This window comes from Anomaloglossus baeobatrachus, chromosome 5 (assembly GCF_048569485.1).
Source record: "Anomaloglossus baeobatrachus isolate aAnoBae1 chromosome 5, aAnoBae1.hap1, whole genome shotgun sequence".
In the NCBI taxonomy this organism is placed as follows: Eukaryota; Metazoa; Chordata; class Amphibia; order Anura; family Aromobatidae; genus Anomaloglossus; species Anomaloglossus baeobatrachus.
The window spans coordinates 503,094,203-503,111,266 of record NC_134357.1 but is presented as its reverse complement, the minus strand read 5'-3'; the positions used below and the strand labels follow the sequence as shown (position 1 = coordinate 503,111,266).

Here is a 17,064-nt window from a genome sequence, read left to right as displayed (position 1 = left end):
TGTGACATCATCACAGGTCCTGTAAGCACAGAGCAGCCACATATCTGTGGTAGATGCTAGAATGTATGGCCTCCTTCCAGGTATAAATGTAATTTGTCACATGATAGGGGGCGTGTTCAAAATACAGCCGGATGTTTTCCAGTCAGAATAAACATTTTTTTTCTAAGTCCACGTGGGGCATGGAGTTGTTTATAATAAAAGTGGGGGTCTGGGGATAAGACCCCCAGATGGTGGGGTGCAGGCGGACGAAGCCTGCCCTGCATGATTATCGTGGATGGGAGGAAACCACCACACCCCCAACCAAGCTGGTCATGCCCACTAACCTGGAAGTAGCCCATACATTCTAGGCTCAACCATATCCAGTGTGTGGCTCTGCAGGAGGAGGTATGTGGAGATTTCCCATTACTGGGAGCAGGGGGCATTAACCCCTTTCTGTCTAACAGTTTTTGTGTTGCTCCTTTCTAAAAGACATAATTAGATTTTCCTTTTATATTTCTTCTGTGTTTTTGGTGCTGGATTGGAGATATTCTGTGATAAATCTCTGTGTGTGACTATAGTATATTGTGTGTTATACCGGGAGCAGGACGGGGCCAGGACTGGATGTAGTGATCATCTGAAGTCGGTCACAGCTCCGGAGATTTCTTACATGGGATCTTTCTGATGTTGCATCGTCATCTTCTTCTCATTCAGGTCCCTACAATATCGGATCCTCTCAGATCTTCTATATAAGAGAATTCTCCTGATTGACCCATCAAGAATGGATAGGGACAGGGACAAGATGGCGGAGAGGATATTACACCTCACCCTAGAGATCCTCTTCCGGCTTACTGGAGAGGTGAGAGATTCTGATGACGTCACATTACATCATTCTTATCTATGGGAATAACAGATGGACAGAACTGGAGAGGTGAGGACTCTGGAAATGTCTGTAGTGAGATATATTAATGTGTCTCTCCATATCCAGGATTACACAGTAATGAAGAAGACCTCTAGTGAGCGCTGTCAGGACCCTGTGTCTGAGGGATGGGGAAGACCCCTGAGCCCAATCACGGGGCCGCCACCTCACCCCCTGATACATGAGGACATCAATGAGCAGAAGATCCTAGAACTCACCTACAAGATGATTGAGCTGCTGACTGGAGAGGTGACACTGCTGGGAATGCTGGGACATTATACAGTAACGCTATGAAGGGATCGGGGGATGACGGTATCATTGTATGTGTCAGGTTCCTATAAGGTGTCAGGATGTCACCGTCTATTTCTCCATGGAGGAGTGGGAGTATTTAGAAGGACACAAAGATCTGTACAAGGGCGTCATGATGGAGGTTCCCCAGCCCCTCACATCACCAGGTAATAGACAGGACTAAATACACACGGCCTATAATAATCTGTATGTAAATAATGAATTCAGTCCCTGTATGTGTTTCCTCCAGTTCTATCCAGTGAGAGGACAACACCAGAGAGATGTCCCCGTCCTCTTCTTCCACAGGACTGTAAACAAGAAAATCCCAATGTTTTTCAGGATGATCAGGTAGATGGAGAGAAGGTGTCATGAAATCTCCCTATGATGTGTAGACGGCTCTGAACGTCTTGTGTTCAGTCTTGTTTTATACACTGACTGTTTTATAAAAGAGACATGTTTCTTTCCTGTTTAGTAAGAAAGGTACGATTTTGGTGATACTCAGGAGACACAGTGGAAAGTAAGAAATCGTAGGTATGATTTTGTTAGGATTAATATAGCAAAACATAGCCTACACTAAATCTGTGATGTAAATGTAATCACAGAAAAGAATAAAAGATACGTAATATAATTTTATTTCAGTGAATTAAAAAAGTATCTTATGGAGGTCTGGAAGAAGAAGCAAGGCGAAATGCGTGAAAATGGGACACAGACACTGACATATTCGATATTTTTTCGAGGTGTTTACTCTTTATACATTTATATAGTCTGAGTTTCACATGCTGGCAGGAGGTTTGAATTATGTCATGAGGGCTTGGTCACTAGGGTATACATGGTTGTGTATGGGATTTTGAGGGTTTTTTTAGCACTGGCATTCTAATATTTCAATATTGTCCCTCTTAGGCTGCTTTCACACCTCCGGCTTTTGCTATGCGGCACAATCCGGCACTTTGCAGGAAAAACGCAACCGTTTTTTTTTGCTGCCGGTTGCGTCTTTCCTGCATAGACTTTAATTAGTGCCGCATTGTGCCGCATGGCCTTGCGTTCGGTCCGGTTTTTGCCGCATGCGGCAGATTTAGCCGATGCAGCAGCCGGATGTAACGTTGCCTGGCATGTTTTTTTGTGCGGCAAAAAAACCCGCATCGCGCCGCATCCGGCCGATGTGGCGCTTTTCTCAATGCATCCCTATGGATGCCGGATGCGGCGCGATGCGGCAAAAACCGCATCCGGCCGCCGCATGCGGTTTTTGCCACTGCGCATGCTCAGTAGCGTGCCGCAAGCAGCAAAAAACGGATGGGCCGCATGTAAAAAAACTTATGCAAAGGATGCGGTGTTTTCACCACATCCGTTGCATAGGTTTCACAGCCGGATTGAGCCGCACGGCTTAAACCGGATGTGTGAAAGCAGCCTTATTGAGGTAATCCCTTTTTTAATCCTTTTTTAATTAACTGAAAAATAAATTTTTAGCCATAGTTCTCTTCTTTTTTTTTTTGTGATTACATTTAGTTCACAGGTTTTGTGTAGGCTTATAATTACCTTAGGCTAGTTTCACACTTGCGTTTTTTTTTTTTCAGTCGCAATCGTTGTCCGTTAACGGATACCGCTGCTTCCCATAGACTTGTATAGACGACGGATTGCGACTGATGAACCTGTGTTGCTTCCGCTGGCTGCCGCTGCGTTGCTTCCGCCGGGCGGAAAGAACGCAGCATGTAACGTTTTTTCGTGCGTTAAAATGGTGCAGAGCGGCGGATTCCGTCGACGTCCGTTGTTTTTATAATGGACGTATTTGGTGGTGGATTCCGTTAGAATCCGCCATTTGACGGATTCCGTTAACGCATCCGTCTTTACACAACTGCGCATGACCAGATGTGTAAAGTCAAGAAAAAAAAGCTATAACGGATTCCGTTGTTTTGTACGATCCGTTGCATCCGTTGTGCCACTATATGCAACGCATCCGTTGCATCCGTCACACAACTCAATGCAACGGATGCCGTTCAACGCAAGTGTGAAACTAGCCTTAGTCGTACAACAGAAAATGCACAGAATAGCGGCACAACACAGTAGCAGGAAAAGGTGTACTCACAGGAATCCACGTGGAGTAAGGCAGGACACCGGTGCTAATCTCCGTGTATAGTCCCAGGAACCGGTCCAAGTTTCAAATGACAAAGAAGTCACGGGCCACTAAGTGGACCCGTAGAAGCGCCTGGTCGGCGTAAAAACGGTCGTCGTCCAAAGAGCTCTCCCTCACCGCTCCCCCTCCCCTGCTATAACATGGATTCATCTGCTGTTGTATCCTTGAAGTGAAAAAATAAACGCTGGACTGAAGTCTGAGTGCACCGTGACTTCTTTGTTATTATAATTCCCTTAGGAAATGGCACCAGAATGTGAGTGGGTTAACAGTGGATGTAGGATTAGGCAAGGTAGCTTTGACCAAGGAAAGTATAGGGTACACTATTTTTAATCAACTTATTATCTAATAAACAAAATTTAAGTTATTAATAATTTCCAAATGCTTTTTATATTCAATCTACACAAGATAAAAAAAATGTATGTTTTGTTGTGATTTTTAACGCCAAAACTAACATTTAAACAGATTATTTAATTGCCTGACCAAGGCTCCTGTCCAGAGCCGAAAACTGATTTGCGATTTATTAACCTGTGGACTTAGGTAAAAGTAATATTCGCTGACTAGCGTACCCTATACCTTCAATGGGCAGCGCATCGGTACCTTGCCTACGCCTACTTTTCCTGTTTGGAGCAGAGAAGAAGAGGAAACCCTGCAGAAATGAACTCTGGATGTGAAAAGTCATTATGGTGTCAGGAGGACCAGATGACTCAAACAGGAATGACAACAACTCCAATCAGAATAGATGTCGACTCTAAAGTACCTGGGTCTGAGGCCATGTTGAGTATTTTACCTCGGTATTTGTAAGCCAAAATCTGGTGTGGAACATTCAGAGGAAACCTATAATAGAAACATGTCTCCACTTCTGTATTTTTTACTCACTTATTTGTACACATACATTTAATGAATAAAAAACTGGAGTGTTTCTTTAGCTTACTCTTTAAATGTTTAACAGTACTACTGCCTGCGTCTATTCAATACTGTTGATGGATTGGTAACTAAAAATCCCATCATCTTTTTATTATTATTGTTAAGGACATAGTAGTTGCAAGTTCATGCCATGTAACAGTATTCTGGAGACTCACCTGGCATTGCAATTGATTGCTGTATTCAAGTAGTGGTTTTGGGTCTGTATTCCTTTACTGATGGTTGTTCTGATGCTGTATTTATGTGCTGACAATAGTTCTTCAGATGCATTCATATATTGATTGTTCTGGTGATTTATCCATGTATTGATGGTAGATCTGGTGTTGTATTCATGTACTGAAGGTGGTTCTGGTACTGATTCATGATTGTGGTTCGTGTGCTATATTCACATCCTGATTGTGGTTCTGGTGCAATATTAACGTACCAATGGTGATTTTGTAGCTTTATTCATGTACTCTTGGTGCTGAAACTGTATTCACATACTGATGATGATTATGGCACTGTATTTATGTTCTGTTGGTGGTTGTGGTTATGAATGTATGTCCTCATTAAAGATGGGCGAACCTGTGGAGGTTAGTTCCCTGGCAGCAAACGAACCGAACCTTTACATGACCCAACCTTGCATGAGGAGTTTCGTAAACTCTGATTAGCAGTTTGAGTCTCTGCTCACATACAGCCAGCCATGAGCAGATCACTTCCGTGGGAGTGTGGGCGGGCATTTTTAATTTTTTTTTTGTGATGCACACTACATGCGATCAGGATGTTGTTAGCCACAATGCAATCCGTTCAAATACTGCAAGCTGCTTGCTGAGGGCTGAGCACCAAGCGTACCTGAGCACAGCGATGCTCGTGCAAGTTATGTTCACACGTAAAGCATTCGAAATCCGAACCCGAGCCCTGTGTTTTTTATTTGGTGTTTGGTTCGAAAAACCAACCTCAGGTTCGCACATTTCTAGTCCTGAAGGTGGTTCTTATCCTGTATTAATGTTGATATAGTAATCTTTAATGTATTGATAGAAGGTCATTCTAGGGTCCGTATGCTATTCAATGCACATATAGACAACACAAAGGCTGAAAATACAACTGTCTGAATGAGGCCAGATATTTTAGCCAAACAAGTGTTTGCCTAAAGAAGCTATACACTTTAGATAGCTGTTGACTGATGGCTATCTCGCCTGACTCTAGCCTTATCACCCTAAGGGTCCCGTTACATGTAGTGATGTTCCAGCGATCCCGACAACGATATAACCTGGTCAGGATCGCTGGTACGTCGCTACATGATGGCTAGTGATCTGTCAAACAGGTAGATCTAATTAGCGACGCAGCAACGATACAGCGATCCATATAACGACCTCGACTGTCGTTGGGACTCTGTCACCCAGGCATGCCAATGAGGTCACTCATCGTTGTTATAGCGTCAAATACAACAATGCATGCTGCCCAGTGGGACACCAACAATCAAAAAATGAACCAAGACGTTCAGGTACGATCGGCGAGCGATATCGCAGCAAGGGCCGGTCGCAGCTATGTGTCACACGTAGCGAAGTCGCTAGCGAGGTCGCTTTTGCATCACAAAACCTGTGACGTTTCAGCGATCTTGCTAACGACATCGCTATGTGTGACGGGGCCTTAACCCTGCCTAGCTCTCCTTTGTTTTCAATGAGAGAACTGCTGCAAGAAATGTCAGGCTGCAGTTTGTCTCTTAGAGAACAAAAGGATCTGCAATCTGCAATGGGACATCATTATATCTACTGATGTCATCAGAAAAGAAGAAGGCGAACATATTTGCAGAAACGCGTTGACAAATAAAACACTATTTTACAACTTGGATTGGATAAGTTCTTCACGGCAGCGCAACGTTGCCCCATCTTTTCCTTCAGCTTTTACATCAGATAGGTACCAGGCAGAATCCACCTGTAAAAGACATTGAATGCACATATCCCTAGTATGACTTACCAGTAGGGGGCATGACCACTTAAAGTGCCTGAGGCAAGATTAACGTCATTATTGGTCGCAATGTTCATTTACTATTGTATCTGTGTTTTTTAATCATTTCACATGAGTTCTCCATCTGTCTGACGTCTACAATATTTGTTTCAGGGTAAAGATCTGACCCATATTAATACTACAGAGACATATGTGAGGGGTGATGAGCGGTGTAAAGAGGAGATTCCTACAAATAACCGCACAGGTGAGTAGTGACCACTACATTCATAGACGTTACAGATTCTTCTGATAGCATAATTGTGTGTTGAATTTTTTTGGTCTGTTACAATGCATTTTTTTATGTTGATTTTTACACCTCAAACATGCCTTACCACCAATGCCTATTTCACTTTCCTGAGAGACGCAAATTTTTCAATTCTGACCAGTGTCACTTTATGTGGTAATAACTATTGAACGCTTCAACATATTCCAGTGATTTTGAGATTAATTTTTCATGATACATTTTACTTAATATTAGAGGTACATTTAGGTTGATATGTTTTGCATTAATTTATAAAAAAAATTGGAAATTTGATAAAAATTTTAAAAAATTATTATTTTCGAACTTCATATTTTTAGGCCCTTAACCCCTTAAGGAGGGAGACACTGTTACAGGGGGACGGATTAGGATAAAGGTGGTGTTTAGAGGCCTTTACACGCTACGATATATCTAACGAGATGTTGGCACATCCGGCATCGTTAGTGATATCGTAGCATGTGACAGCTACAGGCGCCTGGGCATAGCAGGAACTGCAGCAGGCTGCTTGCAGCTACGGCAGCGCCGATTTGTAACAGACACTTTGTACGTTAATGACCGAGCCTCATTTTTAAAATCTGACTAGCGTCAATTTATGAGGTAATAACACTGGAACGTTTCAACATATTTTGTTGGAAAAAATGTCTGTTAAAGAAAGAACAACTGGGCACAATTCTACGTTTTGCACGGCTAAGCGTCACAAGCGCTGTTGCTGTTATGGAAGCCGGTTCTCATTAGTCACATGTTGCAGTGGCCACGATTACTCGAGTATCTCTTTTCACCATGGTGCTTCGCAAAGTTCAATATACGTTTTAACCTCTAACGTGGAGAAAAGTAGGCACTCACCGGTAAATAGAGTTTGTAGGGTTTATTCTTCAGGCATAATGAGGAGGGATAGGTATGTGATGCACACGGACGACGGCAGTCATTTCACACCTGTTAACGGCGCTTCAACGGGTTAAAGCGTTGAAGCGCTGTTAACAGGTGCGAGACGGCCGCCGTTGTCATTGTGCATCACATCCCTACCCCTTTATGCCTGAAGAATAAATTCTACAAACTCCATTTACCGGTGAGTGCCTGCTTTTCTCCACGTTAGAAGTTCAACATATTTTGTATTTATTTATAAAAGTATCTAAAATTTGACAAATTTGAAAACTTCACAATTTTCAAACTTTTATTTTTTATGCCCTTAAACCAGATACTTATACCACACAAAATCATTAATAAATAACATTTACCACATAAATTATATAATTATATATATTATTATAATTATTATTATTATTATTATTATTATTATTATTATTAATTTTTGAAAGTTGAAGTTTTGAAAGTTTGAAGTTTTACATTTTTACAAGGGTAACAGGAGAAAATAGACCATACAATTTGTTGTGCAATTTTGCACAGCAGGGCTCAGAAGGGAAGAATCGCCATTTGACTCTTGGAACACAAAATTCTCTGGAATTGACAGCAAATCCACTGATGTGCCTAAACATTGGAAACCCCCCACAAGTGTCCCCATATTGGAAACTAGACCGTCAAGTAATTTATCTATTTTATCTAGATGTATGGTAAGCACCTTGAGCCCCCAGGTGCGTCATATAGTTTTATATTGTTGAGCTGAAGAAATATAAAATCATATTTTTCCCACAAAAATGTTTTAACCCAAATTTTGCATTTCACAGGCATACCAGGAGAAAATACACCATACAATTTGTTGGGCAATTTACCCTGAGTATGCCGATACTCTATATGTAGTGTATAACTACTGCTTGGGTGCATGGCACGGCATGGAAGGGAAGGATCACTGATCACTTTTTGACTTCTTGAGTGCAAAATTGGCTGGAATAAATAGCCGAAACAATGTCACGTTTGCCAAGTCCCTAATGTGCTAAAACAGTGGAGCCCCTCCACAAGTGACTCGATTTTGGAATCTACACCCCTTTATCTAGGGGTATATTGAGCATCTTCAACGCATTAGTGCGTCACAGAATTTTAGAGTATTGAGCCGTGAGAGTGAAATACTACGTTTTTTTACGGGTTTTTTTTTACGTTTCTATTGGTTCCATTTTTGGGCACATAACATATTTTGATCGCTTTCTATTCCGATTTTGGGGAAGCAAAATGAACAAAAAACTACAATTCAGATTAAAAAAAAACCAAAACAATGTTATGCCTTTTACAGTGTGGTAAAAGTTAAAAATCAGATTTATTCTTCAGGTCAGTATGATTACAATGATACCCCTTTTATATAATTATTTATGTTTTGCCACTTTTACACAATAAAAATTATTTTATAGAAATAGTATCATTTTTGCATCATTGTATTCTGAGAGCTGTATCTATTTTATTTTTCCACTGACAGAGCAGTATGACAGCTTGTTTTTTGTGGGACAAGATAATGTTAAAAACATTATACCATTATACCATTGTACCATTTTTATTTCCATTCGTCTTTTTTGTTGAATTTTATACTACTTTTATTTCAGAGGTATTAGAAAAAAACAATAGTTTTCTTGCTTTTTGTTTATTTTTATGGCCTTTACTGTAGGGATTAAATAGCGTGACAGTTTTATAGACTGTGTCGTTCTGGACTCGGCGATACCAAATAAGTGTAACTTTTATTATTTTGATCACTGATCTCATGTATTGCAATACATGGGACCTGTCAGATTACACTGACAATTTGCCTGTCAGTGTAATCTGGCCTAAAAGTCCACCATAGCTGGCAAACCAGGAGATCATTGTTTGACCTCCGAGTGCCATGGCAACCATTGGTTCCCCGTGATTTCGTAATCCGCGTGCCGATAGGGGTGAGAGAGGGAGCCCCGCTATCAATCATGGCATCTGGAGGGTTAATTAGCCTGGGGTAGTTTTAGCACTGTCCCTGGCTGTTAACACAGGAGCTCGGCTGTCACCTGAGCTGAGCTCCGGCGTTGATTGTGCAGGGAAGTGCTGAAATGGATCCCCGCACTGCTTCCTGTGCCAGGCAGCAGTCAGTAACAGCTACACAGTGACAGTTTAGCCATGACAGACATAGCACATCATGGTACAGAAACTGAAACTTGCTTATGACGTGCTATTTCCATCATTCGTCGTTGAGTGGTTAAAATTGATAGCCATACCAATAAAAATAATTACTGTATATCTCGTGTATAAGCCGATTTTTTTCAGTACATTTGTTATGTTGAAAAAGCCCTCCTCGGCTTATAGTTGAGTTTACTCAATGTCCTCTTACCTGCTTCTTGTGGACCGTAGGCACATAGAACCCTCAATGATCTTGGCCAGTACAGCGCTTTAGCGCTTTACTTCAGTTGAATGATTTGTGGCGCTGCAAATCATTGAACTGATGTAAATAAAGCACGGAGAGCAGCCGTGGCTGCCTACACCGGCCGGGATCATCAAGGGGGTCTACGTGCGTGCAGTCCGGAAGCAGCAGGTAAAGAGGACACTGAGGGAATGGAGGACAGGTGTGATGAATTTTTATGTGTGTATGTGAGCAACGGCATAAGAGGGGACAAGAAGAGGACCAGTATGAGGACATTACTAAAGGATGAGCATATTACTACAGGGCACAAGGATGGTGTACATTACTAAAGGAGACAAGGATGGGGCACATTACTACAGGAGACAAGCATATGGCACATTACTACAAGGCACAAGGGTGGGGCACATTAGATTTTATTGGTATCTATTTTTATTTTTCAAATTTACCAGTAGCTGCTGCATTTCCCACCCTAGGCTTATACTTGAGTCAATAAGTTTTCCCAGTTCCCACATCACCATAGGCCAAGGTGCCGGAATAGGTCAGCTTAGAGGGAGATGTCGTCATGTCTAGAGTCCCACCACTAGCGAAAACCAGACGCGACAGTTTCCCGACCCATTAGGACACCGTTTGGCAAAGTGACCTGCCTGTTTACATGAAAAACAAACCGGGCTGGCTACAGAAGAGCATGGCCTAGCTCCTGTCTACCCAATCTCCATGGGCACAGGACGTGGTTCAGGGTTCGAGGTCGGAGCCAGGTGGCTGGAGAAGGTGCGAGCCTGTCGCACATGAGGTCGATTCACGCTCCAACTTATGCTCGGAGTGCCGCTGATCGATCCTCGTGGCCATGGAAATCAATGCCTGCAGGGTAGGTGGTATCTCCCTGGTGGCCAAGGCATCCTTGACATGCTCCGCAAGACCTCTCCAGAACAGCGATAACAACACCTTGTCCGACCACTCAAGTTCGGAAGCGAGTGTACGGAACTCAGTGGTGTAGGTGTTGACCGATGTGGAACCCTGAACCAGATGCAGAAGGTGTAAGGTGGTGTCATGAACCACTTGGGGGCCCAAGAACACACCCCTCAGAGCCTTCAGGAAGTCTGAAGCCCGGTTTGTCACTGGGTCTCCACATTCCCAGAGCGGCGTAGCCCATTCCAGTGCTCTATCAGCTAGGAGCGAGATGACGAAACCCACCTGCGCTCTCTCAGTGAGGTACTGAGAGGCCAAGAGCTACAAGTGAATCGAGCACTGGTTGATGAAGCCTCGACATGCCTTACTGTCTCTGGAAAACTTGTTGGGGAGAGAAAGGCGTGGAGTGGACTGCACCACGGGAGACACAAATGCCACGGTGTGGCCAACTGCTTGAGTAGCACCCTGCTTCACCAGGGAGGCAACATCCACAACCGGAGACTACTGCTTGACAGCTGTAAGCCGAGCCTCCAGTTGCTGGATGTACCTCTGAAGCTGTTGTACGTCCGCCTTGTCCGCAGGACCTTTGCCGCGTGCGTACTGTTACGCGTGAGGACAGTTGGAGCCAAAACTAATAACAGCTCCAACGTCTCCCGAGGTCCTCTGGGAAGATGGTAAAGCCACAAATGGACAGGCGGCCGGAAGGCACAGCTTCAGAGAAAACAGAAAATAAAAAACACAATCGGCGGTGTTGGCTGCACACACGCCGTGATCAGGACCTCTCCTGTTACCAGGATCTTTTAAAGACTAAGCCCTGCCCCAAGCCAAGCACCAGATGGCAAAGGCACCAGCAGCGGCCACTCAGGGACTCAGTCACTCAGGGTGACTGTTCGTGCACATATGGAGCACACCAGGACAGGAGGTGCAGCTCAGTTAACACCACTGAGCGGCTACAAAAGGACTGGAGTGACTGACCCTCGCTGTACCTCACCACGAATCTTGGCGTGACTGGTACCGCGCCTAACCTTGCCAACCACTTCCAGATATCAAAGGCGCTAATATGCAGTATAGCTGCACTGCTATGCCACCAAGCCACCAAGCTTATGTGACACATGCGCAGCCATGTGCGTCATCCAGGATCTTTGAAAGACTAAGCCCTGCCCCAAGCCAAGCACCAGATGGCAATGGCGCCGACTTCGGCCACTCAGGGACCGCCACATCACCAATAACATCTTCGACGGCCAATCAGTGGCCGCCGCGTCACCAGTGACATCAGCAACGACCAATCAGGAGCCACCGCCTCACTGGTGACATCACACACATGTGCGAATCCCACACTTAGAGCCAGGAAAGGCAGCGGGAACCCATGCATGCGCGGTAAGGCAGAACAGAGACTTAGCCTCAGAACGTACAAAGACCCTGGACACCTGACGCCTAACAGCCAAGCGCCTGGAGTGGCAAACAGGTGGCGCAGGAGAGTCAGTCAACACCACAACAGGGGAAGAGGACGGGGTAGGAGCGGTTCGAGGCTCAGGAGAACCCTGAACCGTAACAGTAAGTTTGGCTGGAATAGATTGCAGACACCATGTTGCATTTGTCGAGCCACAAAGGTAACAAAAACAATAGCGATACCACACAACTGACCCTATTTTGGAAACTACACCCCTCAAGGAATTTAACAAAATGTGTGGGGACCATCTTAAACCCATAGGTGCTTCACAGAATTTTATAACACTGAAGTGAAAATGAAAAATTGTATTTTTTCCTTAAAAATGTTGCTTTACTCCCAAATTTTTAATTTTCACAAGAGTAACATGAGTAAATGTACGGTACCTCATAATTTGGTGTAAATTTTCCTGAGTATACTGATACGCCAAATGAGGTTAGAAACTACTGTTTGGGCCCACAGCAGGGGTCAAAAGGGAAGGAGTACAATTTGAATTTTGGAGCACCAGTTTGGGTGGAATAGATTGGGGACACCATGTCGCATTTGAGAACGCCCTAACAGGCCAAAACAAAAGAAACCCCCATAAATTACCCCACATTGGAAACTACACCCCTTAAAGTATTCATCTAGGGGTACAGTGAGCATCTTGATCCCACAGCTGATTCACTGAATTTTATAACATTTGAACTTTGAAAATGAAAAATTTATTTTTTGCCACAAAAATGTTGCTTTAGCCCCAAATTTTTCATTTTCACAAGAGAAGTCAGCTAAATTTGATCACTTACATTTTTGTGCAATTTCTCCTGAATACGATGCCCATAATGTGGTCAGAAACTACTGTTTGGGCACACAGAAGGGAAGGCGCATTACTTGAATTTTGGAGCACCATTTTGGCCAGAGTGAAATTGCAGATGTCATATCACATTTCAAGAGCCCCTGACATGCCAAAACAGTAGAAATCCCCCACCCAGCACACAAGAGAATGAATTTTTTGATACTACACCCCTCAAGGAATTCATCTAGGGGTATAGTGAGCATTTTTAAGCTTCAGGTCGTTCACAGTATTGTATAGCATTGGGCTGGGAAACTGAAAAATTACAATTTTTGTTTCCACAAAAATGTTACTTTGGCCCCAAGTTTTCAATTTTTAAAAGTGCTATAAGGGAAAAATAATGATGACATTTGTTACACAATTTGTCCTGAGTTTGCCCATGCCCCGTATGTGTAAAAATTTATTTTGAGGCCCAGTACAAAGATTAGAAGGGAAGGAGAACCATATTGAAGTTCAGATTTTGCTTAAATGGTTTGGCGGTGCCATGTCCCATTGACAGAACTTTTGACATGCCAGAAAAGTAGAGCCCTCTTCTCGCCACATTAGTGACCTCATTTTACAAACTACCCCCTTCAATCAATTCATCTAGGGTTGCAATGAACATATTGGCATAACACATGTGTCGAATAAATGACAAAGGGGGAAGTGTTACAGAACAAATAAAATAACCCTTTAAAAAGTCAATCTTTATTAATATTAAATTTGCGCTAAAAATTCCCAAAACCCAGTGCAAATAACAAGATAGAAAATAGAAAGGAAAAGGGAGGAGGGTAAGATTCTCACCCTAAAAGAGATATAACTCCCTCCTGTCCTCTACCTACCGCGGGGGTCGGCACCCTATAATGATACGATTGTGGCGCCCCCACTCAGTGATGGCTATCCCTATGGAAGCCCTAGTATGCCTTCACAGAAGTCATGAAAATCAAAAGACATATAGGCAAGGTAGGCTTTATGTAGTGGACAGGGTAAAAGACGCACATATATCCCTCTATCCGTCAGAATGTCAGATAATGGATACGTGTACAGAGGTCCTCAACGGTACTAGATTAACTGATACCTCATGTTATCCTCCAATCAGAAATGGAGAGGGGGTCAGATCTTTTTGATAAATGATCTGATATCCCAATGGTGAATTAACCTCTGGTTGCCCTCGTATGTCACCTCAATCAAGAGGCATGGACAAAAGAATCACCACAATCATTAGAAAAAATTACACTTATTGAATAAAGTGCAAAGTGCATATGACTCACAGAGTAAAGTGCTAATACAGTAAGATTCTGAGCAACCAATTGATAAAAAACACTTCTCATGCAGAGGTCACATGTGCGTGTCAAAATTACCTCAGAAAATGAAAAGGGAGGAGGGTAAAGTTCTCACCCTAAAAAGATGCACCTCCCTCCTGTCCTCTACCTACCGCGGAGGTCGACACCCTACAGTGATACGAATATGGCGCCCCCACTCAGTGACGGCTGTCCCTGTAGAAGCCCTAATCAGCCCTTACAAAAAGTCATGAAAGTTAAGGACATGTAGGCAGGGTATGCTTAATGTAGTGAACAGGATAAAAAAACACACATATATCACTCTATCCAGCCGGATATCAGATATTAGATACGTGTGAAGGGGTCCTCAACACTTCTTTCATAACCAGGACCTCATATTTACCTCCAACCGACAAAGGGGTCAGACCTTATTGATAAAAGAACTGATGCCCCAATAGTGAACTCTGGTTGCTCTCTTATGTACTTTCAGTTGAGAGGCACAAAAGACAGAACCACAAATGATAATTAGCAAAACATTACGCTTGTTGGATAAAGTGCAAGGTGCATATGACTCACAGGATAAAGTGCTAATGCAATAACATGTACGAAAAGTGGCGTCAGCAGGATAGCGTGATATCACGATAGAAGGGGGGCTTCTATCCTGCTGACGCCGGGCAGATTATCTATCAAGCCTCCTGATGATCCGTTGATGGAGAAACGCGTTGAGGCAACTTAGAGGCATCATTGAGACGCACATGTGACCTCCGCACGATAAGTGTTTTTTGACTACCTCATTTTATATTGATTGGCTGCTCAGAACTATACTGCACTTTACACATTGGCACTTTATTTGGTAGCATATGCACTTTTCGTACATGTTATTGCATTAGCACTTTATCCTGTGAGCCATATGCACCTTGCACTTCATCCAACAAGTGTCTCTCAACTAAGAGTATATAAGAGAGCAACCAGAGGCGAGTTCACTATTGGGGCATCAGTTCTTTTATCAATAAGGTCTGACCCCTTTGTCGGTTGGAGGTAAATATGAAGTCCTGGTTATGAAAGAAGTGTTGAGGACCCTTTCACACGTATCTAATATCTGATATCCGGCTGGATAGAGTGATATATGTGTGTCTTTTTATCCTGTTCACTACATTAAGCATACCCTGCCTACATGTCCTTAACTTTCATGACTTTTTGTAAGGGTTGATTAGGGCTTCTACAGGGACAGCCGTCGCTGAGTGGGGGCGCCATATTCGTATCACTGTAGGGTGCCGACCTCCGCGGTAGGTAGAGGACAGGATGGAGGTGCATCTTTTTAGGGTGAGAACTTTACCCTCCTCCCTTTTCATTTTCTGAGGTAATTTAGAGGTATCATTGAGACGCACATGTGACCTCTGCATGAGAAGTGTTTTTATCAATTGGTTGCTCAGAATCTTACTGTATTAGCACTTTACTCTGTGAGTCATATGCACTTTGCACTTTATTCAATAAGTGTAATTTTTGCTAATGATTGTTGTGATTCTTATGTATATGCCTTTTGATTGAGGTGACATACGAGGGCAACCAGAGGTTAATTCACCATTGGGATATCAGATCATTTATCAAGAAGATCTGACCCTCTCTCTATTTGTGATTGGAGGATAACATGAGGTATCGGTTAATCTAGTACCGTTGAGGACCTCTGTACACGTATCCATTATCTGACATTCTGACGGATAGAGGGATATATGTGCGTCTTTTACCCTGTCCACTAAATAAAGCCTACCTTGCCTATATGTCTTTTGATTTTCATGACTTCTGTGAGGGCATACTAGGGCTTCCATAGGGACAGCCATCGCTGAGTGGGGGCGCCACAATCGTATCATTATAGGGTGCCGACTCCCGCGGTAGGTAGAGGACAGGAGGGAGGTATATCTCTTTTAGGGTGAGTATCTTACCCTCCTCCCTTTTCCTTTCTATTTTGTTATTTGCACTGGGTTTTTGGAATTTTTAGCGCAAATTTAATATTAATAAAGATTGACTTTTTAAAGGGTTATATTATTTGTTACATAACACATGTGTCACACAATTTTATACTATTGGGCAGTAAATATAAAAAATACATTGTTACCATAAAAATATAGTTTTAGCCCAATATTTTTCATTTTTAAAAGGGGAAATTGGCAAGCATGGCAACAAAATTTCTCACATAATTTCTGATGAATGTGGTAATACCCTATATGTGGCTGTACAGGTAACAAGGAAATCCCTATGTTTCCATTCACAAATAATGGACCTGAGTAGAGACTTTTTTTGTCGATTGAGTTGAGGCATTTATTGGGAACATTTTACATAACATTTTGGACCACATTTATTCTGCGCTCTACGCTGAGCACTTACAGTAGGTTTCTATCTGAGACTCAGAAAGACGTGATTCAAATGAAACTGCCGAGGGATCCATTCACCATAATGAGGTGTCTGGCTCTTTTAATTGGTGTCCTTCTTTTCAGATTTGCACAGAACTGTGGTTGACCACCTTGTTATGCACGCTTAAAAAGACGGACACTGCTAGATCATAGGCAAGACAGTCCAAAGTAACTCCATCTGCCTCCTTAAGGGAAATGCTCCCTCCGGTGCTTTGTCTGAATCGCGTATTTCAGAGATTGACATGGAAATCCTGATGTAAGTACTCCGCATAGAACACAGGATAAATGTGAGCCAAGCCGTATTGTGATCTTTTGGAGGCAGAATCAAGAAATCAGCAGTTCAAGAATTGCTTTTATATTTTATGCCATTCCTCATGGGGTATAACTGAAAAGACGGCTTTATTCTCTGGGTCAATATGATTACAACAATACTACATTTATATAGTTTTTTTTTTATGTTTTGCTACTTT

General features: G+C 42.8%; 1 protein-coding gene across 1 annotated transcript in view; it reads left to right on the top strand.

Annotated features, from left to right (window-relative positions):
• Positions 1 to 190: 190 nt before the first annotated feature.
• The window catches only part of LOC142311956 (uncharacterized), an 81,230-nt gene continuing 64,356 nt past the window's right edge, over positions 191 to 17,064 (top strand). The window contains exons 1-6 of the mRNA XM_075350823.1: positions 191 to 384; positions 691 to 835; positions 965 to 1,144; positions 1,227 to 1,350; positions 1,434 to 1,531; positions 6,333 to 6,423. Of these exons, the coding sequence (XP_075206938.1) occupies positions 758 to 835; positions 965 to 1,144; positions 1,227 to 1,350; positions 1,434 to 1,531; positions 6,333 to 6,423 (571 nt within the window). The 5' untranslated portion in view covers positions 191 to 384; positions 691 to 757. The remainder of the gene's footprint in view (positions 385 to 690; positions 836 to 964; positions 1,145 to 1,226; positions 1,351 to 1,433; positions 1,532 to 6,332; positions 6,424 to 17,064) is intronic.